At 45.1% G+C, this 18,149-nt stretch overlaps 1 protein-coding gene across 2 annotated transcripts in view; it reads right to left on the bottom strand.

The window, feature by feature from the left end:
* Positions 1-18,149, bottom strand: part of CPS1 (carbamoyl-phosphate synthase 1) — a 153,376-nt gene that overhangs the window by 104,576 nt on the left and 30,651 nt on the right. For both annotated transcript variants that reach the window (XM_074968096.1, XM_074968097.1), the window contains exon 2: positions 703-812. In XM_074968096.1, the coding sequence (XP_074824197.1) occupies positions 703-773 (71 nt within the window). In that variant the 5' untranslated portion in view covers positions 774-812. The remainder of the gene's footprint in view (positions 1-702; positions 813-18,149) is intronic.

Here is an 18,149-nt window from a genome sequence, read left to right as displayed (position 1 = left end):
CACTATATGGGACCTAGCCACTCAAGGGAGATGAAGACACGCTTGGCCAGTATGTTACAACTTATTGCTGCATGCCATTAAGCTGTTACCACGTTTCAACACAGAAGTGGCTGCATTTCAAAGCTGAGTGAAGGGATTTACCCTAGTTATCAGTTTGCAAAATAGGGATGGCATGATAGAATGTTCAGAAAGTCCACGTGACCACTGAACCTTTATGCTTTCTACCATGATGCTGCTTATCACATCTGGGAGAAGCTCCCCAGAAATATCCACAAAACTACATTTTTTTCCATCTTCAAATCCCTTCTCAAAATCTCCTTTGCCATGATGCACACAAAAAACTTGACCACAGTTAGGCTACTGACCACTGCTTGTCATGCTGATCAATATTGTCTCACTGTTTCTTTGTACACGCCAGTTAGTCTGTCTATAGCCATCTGTTGTCTCTTGTCTTATACTTAGATTGCAAATTCTTTGGAGTAGGGGACTGTCTTTTGGTTCTGTATTTGTGCAGCACCTAGCACAATGGGGTCCTGGTCCATGACAAGGGCTCCTTCACGTTATGGTAATACAAATAATGCATTATTATTAATTTAATAATAAATAATAATAATGAACAGGCAGCTGTTTATCTTTTTTCCACAGTTTAGTGCTGCGTTACAAAAAGCATCCCTGCTTATGTATCCTTTGTGTTTGTCTTACCCAGCAAGACCAGTGTTGAAGACAACTTCACCAGCTGTGGACGATGGATGGCCAAAGGAATAGCCCTTCATCTTCGTTCCATCATCTAGCACCAAGTTTGCCGTCTGTGCCTAGAGGAACAAGTTACATGATGACACTCAGATCTGTATTTTAAATGAGCACACCCCAAAGTTGGGAAAAGACTTGAGGTTAGTAGGAAAACATCCAAGGTACACGGCTCCCATGCCACTTGTGATGCAAAGCACAAATTCCCTCATCTCCAAGAAATTGTCTACTACCTTAGCCCCCTTCAGATGCCTCCTTCTGCCATGATTCTTACAGAGCACAGTCAGTTGGCAACAGCTAAGTGGGAGACAAGTTAAACTGAGTACAGAGCTAGGCTAGACATAAACGTGCTTGTTGGACCATTTTGCCCCCGTCTACCCAGACTGTTTGTTCATTTCATCCTCCTTCTGTATCTTGCAATTAACCGAGGTTATAAACTCTTTAGGCAAGTCATTGTTTTACTACGTTTGATCGGGGGTCAATCTGAGCATGCTGGCCCCAATCCAACAAAGCACGTAAGCACATGTTTAACTTGGACTTCAATGGCATAACTCATCTGCTTAAAATTAAGCATGTGCTTAAGTGGTTTGCGGGATTTGGGTCACAGTGCTAAATGCCTCACGGTCCAGCTTTTAGTGCATAGGAATTGCCAGACTGGATCACACCTTGGTCCATCTAGTCCAGCATCCTGCCTCAGACAGTGGCCAGCCACAGATGTTTCAGAGGAAGATGCAAAAGACCCCACAGCAGATATTTATGGAATAACATGTCCCCAGGGAGAGCTTCTTCCTAACCTCAATGAGTTAGTGGTTGTCTTAGGGAGTGCTTAGCACAATAGGTCCCATGCATCACTGAGGCCTTGCAACAGAGTGGCTTGTCCCTTAATGGCTGGAAGGCTGGGGCTAGCCAACCCTGATTGCAGAGTGAGTCACACCTGAGAGGAATCAGGTGATTCCAGTAAGCTGCGGGGGGGAAGCTATGAATCTCTGGCTATACCGGCAGAGAGTAAGGTTATGTCTTCCCTCAAAATGCTGTAGCATGCTGCCATGCAGCACAGACGCTTGCTCCTGTGATGGGAGGGGTTCTCCCGTCCCTGTTGTAAACACACCTCCTTGAGAGCCAGTAGCTAAGTCAACAGACATTCTTCCATTGACGTTGCACGGTCTACCCCAGAGGTCAGTTCGGCTTAATGACGTCACTTGCGGGGGTGAATTTTTCATACCCCTGAGTGATGTAGCTGGATTGACCTAACTTTTTATTATAGCCCTGGCCTAAGAAAGCTCCTGCACGGCCCTGACTCAGCTGGGGGAAAGGCACCAGTGGGGAAGGACAAATTCTAGGTGGGAGGTGTTAGGAAGCAGAAAGACAGGAGGGGGTTGTGCCCCGCTGAAACGGACATGAGGACTGCGTGAGTTTGGGATCCATTTTGGAAGACTGTGGTATTTCAGATTATCAGGAGAGAGACACTGAACTGAGATTGGGGCCTGCAGGACCAGTGGACCGGAGGACTGAGTAAACTGGACACCAAGTAGGGAATGTTTAATTTCCTTTGCACTGCATGGAGTGCAAGAAGGGGGAAAATGAGGTAGGGTACAGCCGAGGTACCTCTGGCCACGAGGTGGCACTCTGAAGGCAGCTGACCCCACTACAGGCCTCTGGGATAACTATGATATAAACTATAACTGCTGTGACCATTTTGCTAGAGTAGCATTGGTACTTGTGGGTCATGTTTCTGTCACTTGTCCATCACTTTCAAAGAAACTTTCTTGTCATCATAGGTACTTTGCCTTGTTTTAAAATTACTTGATAGCGCAAGGTAAAAAAATCCATCCAGAGCACATTCATGGTTTCTACAGCTTATGCCTGCTGAGCTGAACAGGAATGAGATGGCTAGGTATGGTATTGTGGGCGTGTCGTCTCTGATTACTGCAGTTTGCATGCCTTCTTCCCTCAGAAGTGCTACAGGGGGCACATAAGTTATCAAGACACTTTGTACTAGAGTTTCTGTAACTATACCATCACATTTGTATTCCACTCCCAGCCCATGAAAGTCAGTGACTGCACTCCCACTTAGACGAGCTAATTTTCATAGGTAGGAATTATGCCCAGAGAGACTGCTGTGGCTATGGACTGGTGACCTAACACTTTCATTTTGTAATTACAACCACTGCTCATAGGAGGATTTCAAAACTCTTTATGACATTAATTAAGCCAAAACACCCTTGCACGGAAGATAAGTACAGCCATCCCCATTAAAAAGCCAGCATTTCTTATCGATGGTATCTGACGCTATTTCAATTTTCTCCTTTACTTCAAATAGATCTTTGTGGTAAGTGTGCAGTAACAGATAGCGAAGGTTAGCTTTTTAATGCTTTGTGGAATTATGATCTATTTTACAGCTGAGCAAACGAGGGCAGAGAGGTTATTTGAGTTGCCCACAGTCATATGAGTCAGTGGGAGCACTGGGAATAGTTCTGCAAATGATTCCTCGTTCTGAGCATTAACCACTACACACTACGCCTTTCCCTAGAGCTGATTTAACAAATTAGCAGTCCCCATCTGGCAGCCGAACTCTGCATGCAGTCCTGACAAAATACCACAGCCAGGACCCAAATAGGGCTGGCTCAAAAGCAGTAGCATTAGTCTTGTGAGCCAATATGGAAACTCCAGTGGCCAAGGCTGGAGGAGCTGTGCTAAGCTTGTCGCTGCTGGAAGTAGCTTTCTGCATATCTTAGAGGGTGATCCCTTGCATTTTGTTGTTAAAAAGAAAACGCCACCATCACTTTGCTGTAGAAGGGGATGGAGAAACTACTTTCCATTTGTGGCACATTAGATGAACACTCAAGACAGGAGGAATTTCATTTATAGCACTGAACAATCACAGCAAACATTCATCCAAAATGTCACATATTAAGAACTTCATTGCTGTTATAAATACATTGCAGTTCATTTATTAGTATATGACAAGACATTGTACAAACTACATTTGACAAGTAACTGAATTAAAATACATTTGAAGTACTCTCTTTGCGTCTTCCTTTCTCTTTTCCATTCACTTACTACTATGCAACATTCAGTAATTTCCAAGGGGTCTCCCAGTCACCTGGGCAAATTAGTACGGTTCTCCTCTCTATGGAAGAACCCAGACTGCCCGGGCCTTTTTTTTTTTTTTTTTAATTTGTGGGGACTAAAGGTGAAAATTAATAAAAACATTTAGCTGTTCAATATGCCATTAATGAATAGTTTTGTACCATGACTAAATTTGTCCATGCTTAATCAAGTGAGATAAATGAGTGTCTGTTCCAAACTCAGTATTTCCTTTATTTATGAATGCAATCCCTATTTTTTTATGGGGAGGTGCTAAAGACATGCCCCCCCGACATGCCCCTAGGTGTCTGTATCCATGGGTGGAGATATACAAGGTCGCCCAACTCCCACTAAAATTCAATAGCAGCTGTGTGGCTAACTCCCTAGGGCCCCTCTGACAATTCCAGCCTCAACTATTACTTAATGAAATATAGCTCGATCGATTTCCAAATCTCACAGTGCTGATCAGTCCGACGAACTTCTCATTCCAAAGTAGCGGTTCCTTCCGCAGAGGGCCTGTACGCTCCTTTGCCTATAGAAGAACTTTCTTCCTCAGAGGGACCTTCTACAGCCACTAAAATAAAAAGGGTCTGCAGCACATGGACCACAAGTGGCATTTGAAAATGAAAGGTGATTTCAATAGAAGTTGCCGGTTACCCAGAACCTTTGAAAATCAGGGCACTCATCTGGGGGCTAGGGGGTTAGTTTTTCTATGGGACTTGTGCTCCTAGGGCCGGGGTGGGCAAACTACAGCCCGTGGGCCAGATCCGGCCCCTCAGGGCTTTGGATCCGGCCCGCAGGATTGCCCCCCACGTGGCGCTGAGCTCCCCGCGCCACTGCCGGAAGCAGCCGGCACCACGTCCCTGCGGCCCCTGGGGGAGGGGGAAGCAGAGGGCTCCGCGCGCTGCCCTCACCTGTGGGTTCCACACCCAAAGCTCCCATTGGCCATGGTTCCCCGTTCCCGGCCAATGGGAGCTGCTGGGGGCGGTGCCTGCAGGCGAGGGCAGCCTGCAGAGCCCTCTGCCCCCTCTCCCTGCCCGCCCCCCCCCAGGGGCCGCAGGGACGTGGTGCCGGCTGCTTCCGGCAGTGGCACCGCTGCCACCCCGGAGCTGCTCCAGGTAAGCAGCGCCAGGCTGGAGCCCACACCCCGAACCCCTTCCAGCCCCCATATCCCAGCCCCCTCCTGCACCCCAGTTCCCTGCCCTGAGCCCCCTGCCTGCACGCCACACCCCTCCTGCACCCTGAACCCCAGCTCTGAGCCCCCTCCTGCACTCCACACCCCTCCTGCACCCCAACCCCTGCCCTGAGCCCCCTGCCTGCACGCCACACCCCTCCTGCACCCTGAACCCCAGCTCTGAGCCCCCTCCTGCACTCCACACCCCTCCTGCATCCCAACCTCCTGCCTTGAGCCCCCTCATACACCCTGCACCCCTCCTCTGCCCCAACTCCTTGCCCTGAGCTCCTTCCTGCACACTGCACCCCCTTCCACACCCCGCACTCCTTCCCGCACCCCAACCCCCTGCCCCAGCCCTACATTCAGGGCCCTGCATACAATTTCCCCACCCAGATGTGGCCCTAGGGGCAAAGAGTTTGCCCACCCCTGTCCTAGGTGCTGTTGAAAACTCCAACCCTGAATATCAACTTAGGAGCCCAACCTTAGAACCCCATTCTTTTAAAAACTCTTGGCCTCAGAAGATGTTGTTCTCTTAGAGGATAATGCATGCCACCTACATAAAGCCAGCTCTATGCAGGTAGAGTGGTTTAGGGAATTAAGACCTAGCCCTCAAAACAACCTGGGATAGGGGCTGCTGCTGTAACCTCTAGCCCTCTGTACCAGTTGTAAATGTGCACCCACACCCCAGATCCCTCACCACCACCCCGTGGGCCTGTCCCCATAACAGGCTTCTGCTCCAGCAGACACAAGACCAGCCCAGAAGTCATTTCTGCAGCACACAGCTGGCTCTCAGACATCCCTACACAACCACTGTAAACCATTCTACCTACAGACACCCACACAGTCCTATGCAGAGATTTAAGGAGTACAATGGACTTTGTACAGACCCTTTGCAGCACTGGTGAACTATCCCCTGCATGCATGCATGCATGCCTAGAGCTAGGGTGAGATGTGGGGATATTTCCCTCTCCTTGGTCTATCATTATCTAAGAGCCTTGTTTGTTTACTCAGCATCCTTGGAACAACTACTCTTACTCACATTTCTAGTGTGGGCATTAGCACATCCCTGAGCTGCTAGCCTACTTTTATTTAATAGGAAATGTGATTGAGTCTACATCTACCCAGCAAAAAACACCCATGCTGGCAAGTCTCGGAACCTGCGTCAACTGACTCGGGCTCACAGGGCTAGTGCTACAGGGATAAGAATAGCAGTGTAGACATTCTGGCCTGGGCTAGAGCCCAGCTCTGAGGCCCTCCCCACTTACGAGAGCCTAGGCTCCAGCCCAGGCAGGAATACCTATGCTGCTATTTTTAATGCCATGGTGTAAGCCCAAGTCAGCCGACCCAGACTCAGACTTACGGCCGTAGGGATTTTTTTTATTCTTTGCTGTGTAGATGTACCCTTACAGACCACAAAAAGGCCCCTTGGGCCTATCAGTTTTTACTGTAGAGGAGATTTCCACTTAAAAACTGAGTTCCTTTTAGTGTTGTCACCCATCCAGTTTCCACCTGGACAGTCCAGGTTTTGTCTTGTGTGTCCTGATGCCATTTGAGAAGACCTGATGTCCGTTGTTTTTTTTTTTTTTAATCGGGGGGGGGGGGGAAGAGGCAGAGAAAGGGTGAGGCCTCAGGGGTCCGGCTACCAGCCATTAGAAAGGTTTCAACCCTAGTTCCATCCCACTCTGTATGAACTCTGGCATTTTTCAGAAGAGGAGTTTTCCTTCGTAGCCTGCACTAAAATTTCATCTCCTGCCACAACTGGGAAGTGTATTGGCTGCTGTCTGGCTAATCTCTTTCCCCAGCAGTGACCGCAGTTTAGCAGTGCTGCCTGAATACAGTTTGTGAAACACTTTAACACCTTTCAGGATTAACATGTAAATTATTATTGTTAGATTTCCTGTATACATACAATAGCATGTAGAAGCTTCAACTACATCAGGACGCCATTGCACTAGGCACTGCATAAATGTGTAGTAAAGGAAAACCATTTTCCTCAACTGATATGTATTTGCAGTGCAGCGCATGCACTTAAAAAGCTTCTTTTAGCCACATTCCCTATTCTAGCAGCATTCCATTTGTAGTCTAGAGAACGTTTCTGAGACCTGTAATATCACTATCCCAGAATTAACATTAATGCACCTGCCATAATCCTTTCTACTTTATAAGAATTTTTCATAATTCCAGGTTTCTCTTGAGGTTGTTTTTTTTTTTCTGCTTCAAATCGCTTAGCAAAATGAACCAATAAGCATTCCTCCACTATTTAGGCTTGCTAGGCAGGGTAACCCCTCACTTACTTCCAGGATTTATTTCTTCCCGCTTCAATATACTCTTGCTACAGCCAGTATAACACCGACAGCCTCCGGTCGTCAGTGGGCGAGATCGAGCCTGGGACCTCTGCAGCTAAATACATGAGCCTCTACTGCATGAGCTAAAAGCCATATGGCTCTTAGCTAAGGCTGTAGAGCAGACTCATTAATCTCTCTCTCTAAGTAGTCTCAGTGTCACTAGATGGGACAGAATACCACACCAGGAGGTGTGTGGGTTACACTGGCTCCCACACTTTCTTCAATTGTCTTTGTAATGCTATGTTTACTTGCAGTCTGCTATTCAGCCACTAGATGTCTCTGCGTGCTGTAGAGTTCCAGATAGTATGTGGTCACTGGTAAACAAAGGAAACCACGCTGGAACTTGAGCTGTGTGGGAGCCCGTTTGTTTCTCTCTATTTAGAAGCAGTTTTCTGAAGCAGGAAGCATTTATTAAGGACAGACCATGATTGTTCCAGGATACACCCTTGTCTTCTCATGGAGCAGTCAACTGGCCAGATAGGCACTGCCACACCTGTGGCATTTTCTGCCCAAATTTCTTCAGCAGCAGATTCCTGGTGCTGAAAGTGTAATGCAGCCTCTTCCTCAAGATCAAATAGACTTATAGCAAGCTTGGAGTCTCCCCTCAACGGAGGCAGAAAGGCCTCTTGAAGCAAACTCTAAGCAATTTTGGTCTAGAAATCCAACTGAAAATTACACATAATCAGCCCCTCTTTTGCAATTTCCAGTATTCCTGATTTCAGCCAAGCCAGATATTTATATTTGCTTCTGGCTAAAAATCAGGAAGAGCAGAGGAGGAGGAATATTTCTTATTTAAAAAAAAAAAAACACGAAAATGAACTCAATTTGTTTTAAAACTCAAGAGAGATTCAGATTCAGTCTGACCTTAGGGTGACAATTTGGGCCAGCTCTGATTTTGTTCAAACAGAGAGGGAAACAAACCAGAACACTGGATACGAACCTCCTAAACTGTAAAGAAGTTCAGTTCTGGATAGGAAATTTGTAGCTTAGGCCTGTCTCTATAATAGTCCTGAACTCCAAATCTCCAACTCCCCTGGAGCCTTGGGGAACTTTGGCTCTGTATCTGAATTCCATGGGCCAAAGCAATGTGTAATCCCTGTGCTGGAAGCTACTTCAATAACTATTCTACTCTAGTCACAAGAATTTCATTATTATTAGTTGTGTTACAGTGGTATCAAGAGGTCCCAGCCAAGATCAGGGCCCCATTGTAAGAGGTGCTGTACATACATGTAAGAGTCCCTGCCCAGAAGAGCTTACAATCTAGGTAGACAAGACACACAAAGGATGGACAAAAGGAAGTATTATCCTCATTTTACAGAAAAGAGAACTGACCAAAGAGATTAAGTGACTTGCCCAAGATCACACAGTAAACTTTTAGCAAATCTGGGGATTGATCCCAATCCCCAAAGTCCCAGTTCACTCTTAATTACAAGACTACCTTTCCTTCTCCTGTATACCTGTGCACTAACTTCTCCCCAGCCCATCTGGAAATAGGATCTCCATTTCACTCATCCTCCTCCTTCTCTGAGCAGACAGAAGTATAGCAACTCCTTAACTGATCTGCTGTTTCCTCAATCCCTCTCTCCAATTCCTATGGACCAATTTTCTCTTTTACTTTCTGCCTGCCTCTAATATTTTTGCACAGCCCTTTGATAGTTGTCTGAAATAGTCTCAAAACCCAGCATTCGATTTATTTATTTTCCTCTTCTAATTATATTTTTAACTTGCTCCTGGTGGGTTATTTTTTGTTTGTTTTTTTAGATCTTCCAATCCTCTCCTTACCAGTTTGTCTCTCTAGTTACACGCCTTTCTGGCTTATATTACTCTTTACATCTCTACTTAACTGCATTGGACTTGGACTACGTGATACGAGCTGCAGTATCGCTGCTCGTTTCTGAAATGCAATTAAACTCTATTAGAGTGAACCCTATTATGTTAACTCCCCTGTTACAGTAAACATTCCCTGAGGCCCCCTTCTTCCAAGTGAAATCAACTAGTGGTCTCAAGTCTGCTTCCAGTTGACCAGAATCCCCATGACAAAGCCAGCCATCACCCCGTTCAGTAGAAGAGGTAAGGGGTGAATTGCTCTGAAGACTGAATTTCTCTCTGAGGCATCCCTTCCTTTTCAGGGTTGACATATGTTGGTCGAGCAGGGTGGGTCCCATTTCCTGGGAGCTCATTCCTCTATGTTCTCCATCAGCCACTTTCTAGAAAAATTTACTTAAATCATAAAATCTTCATGCAGGCCCAAATCCAGCGACTCAGCAGACTTTGCTCTGGCTGGGTGTATTTAGGGGAGGGGACAGGTCGGGTACAATTATGCAAAAGTTATATAAAATCTAATATGGATGAAACCCAGAAAGTTCTAGGATAATTCAAGCCAAAACCTATAGAATTTAATAGAGAATTATACAATTTCTTCAGGGTTTTTTTTAAACAATTTTATAGACTTCTACAGGTAGGATTTGATTCTCTATTAAGTTCGATGGCATGATTTTTTCACTATTTTTCTATTAACTCCCATAAGAGTCCAGACTCCACGCTGTGATGCTGCTCTAGAGACTGTTACACGTTAATAGGTCCACTGGTCCTTATTTTCTATGTGGGGCTCAGATACAACAGAAATGAGTTTTGTGCAATGAATTTGCATGCAAACCCTATCCCTGACTGTGCCTTAAACAAGAACCCTGGCCTAAAGCTATCTAGATCTTTGTGGTGTCTCAGGCCCATCTCCAAATAAAATATACCCACATTTCTGCCCCTGTCAAGCACAGAGGTTCAAAAAAAGTTCAGAAAGAAGGTATTAAAAGAAAGAACGACCATGTTCTTGCCTGTGCCCTGTTCAAGATAGGAATGGAAGCAACAGAACCAAATATATATAAAATATTTTTGTAAAGGCTGCTCTCTTGGTCTACCTGGCCAGAGCAGAAACAGGAACATCTTACAAGAGAGACTGTTCAAACAGGATTCCAGCTTACAAAGGGCAAGAGCAAAATTTTAATGCAGTAAAAGTGTCCACAATGTACCACGATGGCAGAATCAATGGACTGTATTGGATTGCAATGCTGTATCACTGTGCTACATGAGTGAATGATGGTTTTGCTTCATGCACTTATCCCAGTTCCTGCTTCTTTTTCCCTAAAGTCTACAGCACTTGTGTCAACAGTAAGATCAGCATCCATAGAGCAATTGCCTAACTGCTGTCTTAACCATAATATCAATACTCAGTGTTGACAACTCTATTTTATTTATTTTTACCAACTCGTCACATCTGCTATCCTATATCTTAAATCCTCTCTTTCCTAGTTCATCCATGTTAGTGTTTTACTGAGTGTCATACTCCTCTTGGGAAACATGCCAGTCCAGTATCAGACTCAGCATGCTCTTGGTGGCACTGTCTCTTATTTCTTCATCATCTCCCTAATTCAAGCAGCCCAGGTCACAATTTTCCACACAATCTTTATCCGATCAGAAAATGGTGGTTGTTTTTTTTTTTTTAAATGAAGCTAACTGCAAAAAGACAGTTGGTGTTCTTAACATTGTACAATTTTTGTGGAATTTTCCAAAATATTTTTCCAAACCAATTTTCATGGAAATTTTACTGAAGTCGATTTCAAATTCTCATATACTGACTCACTGAAAATGAGGGAACAAATTTGGGTAAAAAAAATTCCATTAAAATATCAGAAATATATTGTGAAAAATTTCATTGAAAATGAGAATGGGTCACTAAATGAACAGTAAAATGGAAACAACAAATTTTCGCCCCATTTTTTGATCAGCTCAGAAGCCAAACTCTTCTCCATTGTAGGAGCCAATTTCTTTCCTCCCACACAGCTGAGAAGCACTTGGTCTAGAAATATTGGATCCAGATCTAGATCTGAAGTTCCCCGAAGGCTGAGGGGAAACAGGATTCTGGTCAGGAGTTTTGTTTCAAGCTCATCTCCAAATGAGCTGCAACTAACTCATCTGCTTTTCCTTTTCTGTTCATCCACCTCCAATAATCCAGGGTGTCAGTGAGATTTTTCAAACAAGTTGACTACTGTATGCAGCGTTGTAGCCTGTCAGTCACCAGATTTTAGAGAGATAAGGTGGGTGAGGTATTATCCTTTACTGGACCAACTTCTGTTGGTGAGAGAGACAAGTTTTCGAGCTACACTGAGCTCTTCTTCAGGTCTGGGGACAGGTCTACACTTAAAACGCTGCTGTTCCTACACCAACAGGAGAGCTTCTCCTGTCAGCGTAGTTAATCCACCTCCCCGAGAGATGGTAGCTATGTCAGTGGGAGAAGCTCTCCTGTCAACATAGTGCTGTCTACACAAGGGTGAGATCAGTATAACCGTTGCTTCGGGGTGTGGATTTTTCATAGCTCTGAGCAAAGTAGTTGTAGTGAGGAGGCGTGGCCTCTCTCCGAGATTGACAGGGAAGGACGGCCACGCACTCCGACAGTACTTATACCGATATAGGTCTGTAGTGTAGACCTGAGCTGGGAAATGTACTCAGACCGAGGCCATGTCTACCACTTAGGTCAGCAAAATTTTTGTCGCTCAAGGGTGTGAAAAAAACCACACACCCCGGGGCGACATACGCTTTGTCGGCATAAGTGGTAGTGTGCAAAGCGCGGTGTTGGCGGGAGAGCTTCTCCCGCCGCCGTAGCTACCACCGCTCGTTGGGGGTGGTTTAATCATGTCGACAGGAGAGCTCTCTCCCGTCTTTGCTACACAAGCCATCTTACAGCAGCGCGGCTCCATAGGTACAGCTGTGCTGCTGGAAAGTCTCCAGTGTAGACATAGCCTGTGTGAAAAGTGTTCCCCCTTGGGTGATAAGACAAAAACACTATTACTTGTGGGTGAACATTATCGCTGACCTCGCAGTCCTCATCCTCAAAGGCAACCCGCACAATACCTTCAAAAGACAAGCCTGGGAGCTTAAACTCATAACTTTGCTTGGCACTAAAAATCATGGTCTTAATAAAGACAGTGGATTTATGGCTTATTACAACAGTCTGTTGCCCAGTAACAACCCCACCAGGGCCATCCCTAGCTAATCTGGGGCCCTACGCCGCCCCTCCATGGGGAGGGGGGACAGGCCTCCATGTGGGGGTTGGGGGTGGGCCCAGGCTTCCATGGGGGAGAGTGGGGGCTGGGCTTGGGGGGCAGGGGGAACCACCCCTGGCTGGGGCCGGGTCACTGCACTTCCCACCACCGGTGAGTGCAGGCCTGGCCCTGTTGCAGTCCTCAGGGGAGTGGGGGCAGGGCAGAGGCGGAGCAGGGCGGGGGCTTTGGGGAATGGGTGGAGTGGGGGCGAGGCTGGGAAGAGGTGGAGGAGGGGCAGGAGCAGCATGCAGTTGCGTAGGGCACCAGGAAATGTGGTGCCCCAAATTTCCTGGTGCCCTACGCAGCTGCGTACTTTGCATATGGGTAGGGACAGCCCTGAACCCCACTGCCCAGCTCCCCCTTCTTCCCCTCCCCACCATCACTGGAGGGGTGTTAACAGGCCACTTCATCTTGAGTAGTTCCTTTAAATGTGTGTTAACCACTTATGCAAAACAATCTGTTCCACCTTGCATTTAGCTGTGACACTGAGTAAGTTTTCCAGACTGAAGAGGAGCTCTGTGTGGCTCAAACGCTTGTCTCTTACCAACAGAAGTTGGTTCAACAAAAGATATTACCTCACCCCTTTGTGTCACTAAGTGGACTACTATTCATGCATACACAAGTCCTTACCTAATACATTATCCCGCCACCAGCAACCAGCACAGGAATCCTACTACTTTATCTTTGTTAGTTTTCAACCTGATATCAGAAATACTTTGAGAATTCTTTGCCTCCTAGAGTATTAGCAAAAAATCAATCCCATTCGGATCTAAGATTGGATGGATAACTGAACATTCCCATCTCATTCTGCTTATATAGGATGATTCTCACTCTCCAAATTTAGCGTGTTGAGAAAATATTTGTTAAAATTCCCTATTTCTAAATAAAGTTGCTTGGGCAACATTCATCCTCTCCCCCCTGCCCCAAGCACGTTTGCTTTTCTCACACTTTGATGACATTTAATTTTACTGTCACTAAAGTTTGCAAGAAGAAAATTTCTAAGTGCACAAGATTTTGCGAAGATCAGATTTTACATTTGTATCGAGAGTTCTCATGTACTTATCTATCATAGACCAGAAATACCCTCTCATATTTGATCAGCATGAGTCAAATGGTGGATACCAACAACTTGCAGAAAACTGTTCTTGATCAATGTAGAGTTAGAAGTAATTTGCCAAAATAAATTTAAAAAAACAACCAAATAATTTTGAACAATGAATCTGCTATCTGCTCACCTGATAATCTGTGAGCAGAAGATAAAATTTTAATTGCAAACTGTTTGCTCAGCTCTAACTATATAAGCTAGCAAGGTAGTTTCTGCAAAGATATGAGCTGAATAAGAAGGTGGTGGCCAAATGATCCATAATGAAAGTCAAACCTGGAAGTTGAAACATTCACCACTTCTAGAAAAAACTGCAAAAAATCAGGTCTGCTCTTCACTGTACAAACACCTGAGACTAGTGCTTAGTGTTGCAAGGGACATGTATTTTATTTTCAATGAAAAAATCCTAAGAAAATTAAAGTTATTTTCATCAAAAGTTTTGCTAAATTTGAGGGGAGGGAGATGTGAAAAAAACAACAAGCAAAGTTTTAGGTGGGGGGTTTATTGAAAAAAAAACTATATGAACTTATGTTATGAGAGAATTTCTGTTTTCTCAAATGTCACTTTTCATCCAAAAATTTTGAATTAAAATTTTTGACCTAGTCTACTAGTGTCCTACATCACATACTCCTGAGGGAATTCTGTGCCAGAAAAATGCAAATTTTATTTGTCAGTAAATATATGTGGAGGGTCCAACATGGCAGTGGGGCACATAGGCCACCGGCTTCACGGAGCTGGGAGATCACCCGGCAGCCCCCCCAGCCCCAGGACACTGACTCATCAGTGAGGTACACTTGACACAGCACAAGGGCTGGGTCTGCTCCATAAACACCTCTGGGCATTCCAGAAGCAGGGGTGAGGCTCAGCAGGGTGGGTGAGCTCAGCAGCGGGGTCTGGGTATGGGGGGGTTCAGATGCATGGGGGTTGGATGGCTGGGGGCACAGCTCGCTATACAGTAACCCCTCCTCCTGTGGCTGAGGAGCAATGAAGGCTAGAAGCAGGGGGGGTGGGGGTGGATCTTCCTTCAGCCAGGAAGGTTTCTGGTGGTGGGTCTGGCCCGGACCCAGCTTGACAGCTCCTTGCAGAAGAAGAGGAAGTTCTGTCCTCCCCAGTCCAGTCAGGGCTAGCAGCTGAGCCTGGCGCAGGGCAGGAGCCTCACCTCCCCCCCCGCAGTGATTTACCTCTCCGCCAGCTGCTCCAGGTGCCTGAAATGTTACACCTGTGCTGCTGGGGAGGCGCATGACCACTCTTCCTGTTTCCCTTTCTTCCTTGTCAGAATATAATTTTTTTCTTCAGGGAAGAAAAAAAATCTGCGGGGGACATTAATTATGTGTGTGCACAATAGTGCAGAATTCCCCCAGGAGTAATAACAGCCAGGCAAACATCATGTGGCTCTTTGTCCCCCGCTAGTGGATAAACTGTGTCTAGAGGTTTATGAGCCTGCTGCTGCCTTCAAGGTAATGGACCTGGCCTTTTAGCTCATGTTTTTAGATCCAAAATTCCAAAGTTCACCCCTGCATATAGCCCAGCCAGCGGTGTGTTTACATATCTTTGCTGTGACCTTCATTAAGAAGATAAAGCCAGAAGATGTTATTTCCACATTCATCTTCCATAAGTTTAACCATTCCCTGGGCAGAGCACACATTTGGAAGGCATTAACCACACATAAATGAGCAAACCAAAAAGAACATGCATGTTATTTGCTTGCATCAGCCTCCCACCCACCCCTTATGCCATTAGCCAATAGGGCAGGCCAGGTGCCTGAAAACCCTTGGAAAGAAGCTGCTGATGCCAATTGTCTAGCAGTGAAGGAGTCATGATGAAGATAGCAAGCAGCCTGTCACAACCCACTTATAAACGTATAAATGCTCAGCTCTTTTTATACATGGTGAATCTTACCACACTGCCCTTGATCAACCACCCACCAGCCAACATATAGCTACACTTGCATTTATCACCTTCAATGGCTTTAAGGTCACACCCTCTTAAATATTCCAAAAGCTACCATTAAAAAGACCACTAAATAATACAGTAGATGAACAGGTGTATTTTGGGATGAATGTATTATCGACAAAGAGCTAATTGTGTTATGAAATCACTCTGTAGCCTCATGAGCTTAGAGTTAGCTACCACACAGAGGACACTAAAACAAGACCAAAACAGCTGGGCAGTTTTCTCTGTCATAACCTTTTTAACTGGATGCGCCACCCAACCTAGCAGACTCCTATAAAGTGACCATGCGGGCCTTGTCCTTATGCAGTCCCATTGACGAGTTACAGTATATGTGCATACCCCCCTATAGATCTGTCCTTTAAAAAAGTACAAGATGTCAGACCAGAACATTAAAAGCCAATATACTTGTCACTGGGAAAACCAAATCAAATCCATCAACAATCTAAAGTGGTCCAGAGCCCAGCAAATGACTATCACCCTAGCGATACTAGTATCACCAGATACTTCACTACCGTGAAACGTAAAAAACAAAGGGAGATTTGTGCCAAATGCTGAATCAGTGACCATGGGAAGAAGGCGAGAGATGGCAGAAATGACACTGCAATCTGTAGCAACCTGCCACCAGGTCAGGAATGAACACTGGTGACAAATGGAAACTGGGGATCAGATCCCCAGCACAGAACCCTGTCCCAAGCAGATCTTCTAACACACATTGGAAGGGTCTGTCTTGCTTTTTCAGCACTTCAACATACTCTAGCCTCTGATGCCAATAAAGTCTCATTGAATTGAGCTGAATGCCTCTGGCTTGCATATTTACAGTGTGGAAAGCTATATCATTTGTTCCACACGCATGATTTTTATTTAAGTATGTTTCTTCTTCAAATGGTTGTGTTGGCTAGAGCTGTAAGGATGGCAGGTGTTTAATTTGCCAAGCAGGATTGCAGTTGCCATCACAAGAGGAAGATCTCCTGCTCTCCTGACCTGAGCAGAGGCAGAAGCAGCCCTGGGTTTCATTGCAGAAGGAAGGGCTCTGCACTGGATTTTAAGTCAGGAGCAGACATGGGGATAATTCATGTCCACAGTAGATTCTTGGGAAAGGGAAGAAGCAAGATGGCAGGCTCCACCAGAAATAAACCAATAACAATGCAAGTGTCCTAGTTTAGAATGTTAACATATTTGCCAACTTCCATAATTCATGCTTCTTTTTCTTTCAAAGCCCATAGTCCTAGATGTCAGATGGGACCCAGCACGAGTTGGCTCCTATGCAAGAAGCAGAGATGCCTTTTTCCTCCTTCAGTTTTCTTCATCTTTACAATGATTTGTGGTGTAAGATTAACAGATCTCTGGTGGGAGCTAAGAGAGCTGCTCTCTGTTGTAATTCAATGGTCTACAAATGTGTCTAGGGAAACTGGAGGCCTCAGTGGATAGAGACAATGATGATTAGTCTCATATGGTGGGAATTAACTATGTTAGATAACACCCATTGGCTTCCCCTACAGCTTTTCCTATACACTCCCCATAGTTATGATTCTGACACTTGTTGATAGTACTGTGGCAGCAGGTTACATAGGTGCTGGAACTAGGGGTGCAGGGGGTGCTGCAGCATCCCCTGGTTTGATGTTTCCATTTTGGTTTGATGTTTCCATTTTATATAGGGTTTACAGTTTGGTTCAATAATTCTCAGTACCCCACTATCAAAATTGTTCCAGCACCCATGGCAGGTTACATAAGCAGAGGCCTGTTCTAGTCTGGGTCTGTCTGATGATGAAACTTTTGTTGCAAGTGCTACAGAATTTACACACAGGGCCCAATACCTCACTGCACTAGCTTTACACCAACATAACTCCACTGAAATCAACTGAGTTACACTGGCAAAGCTGGAGAAAGCGGCTGGTGACTTCAGCCCTCTGTGTTGAAGACTGGGAGCTAAACTGATACTATTTCAGCCACTTAAATAAAGGGCTCCAGTGTGAGGCACAGGACTGTGTATCTCCCATGTATTAAGAGTCTCAGGGCCAAACCCCAGTATAACCCCTTTTAATAAGCATAATCACATGCTTAAAAGTTAAGCCCAGTTCAACAGGCATGTAAGTATTTTACTATTAAAACAAGAAGATCAGCTCCTTTCGCTGTCAGCACTCTGGAGATCTAAGGTATTTGAAAAGAAAATACCTCTATAATATTTAACAGGAATAATGAACTTTCACCTTTCGGTGCAATTCACCCTACAATTTCAGCTCTGACTACAGAGTCCTAGTCAATAAAACCCTGTAGCCAAGCAGGCTCCGAGTAAGGCTCAGAAGCCTAATTTGGCTCAGTTTTAAGTCAGGCAACTTATCTGCATCAAGCGGTTTATTTGCACACTAAACATATACTAGCGAGAGCTTGGTTATTATTACCTTGACACTTAAAAATCTGGTACCAGTCCTTGACAAACGCCAGTGATGATGAGCAGTCACATTGCAAAACTCAAATCCGCCTTTCAAAGTCTTCACCACTTTGCAAGCAGTCAAAATTCTTGTCATCTTGAATAGGTTGATTGGTAACTAAATTTAAAAAAAGATAGATATATCCTACTTGTATTTTTTTTAGACTTAGATACAGGCAATCAGGTACTTCTGCAAATTACAGTAAAAAAAAAAAAA

Source organism: Natator depressus, chromosome 11 (genome assembly GCF_965152275.1).
Source record: "Natator depressus isolate rNatDep1 chromosome 11, rNatDep2.hap1, whole genome shotgun sequence".
NCBI classification, from domain to species: Eukaryota; Metazoa; Chordata; order Testudines; family Cheloniidae; genus Natator; species Natator depressus.
Note: the sequence above shows the minus strand (reverse complement) of the source record. Positions and strands in the feature narration are given on the sequence as shown.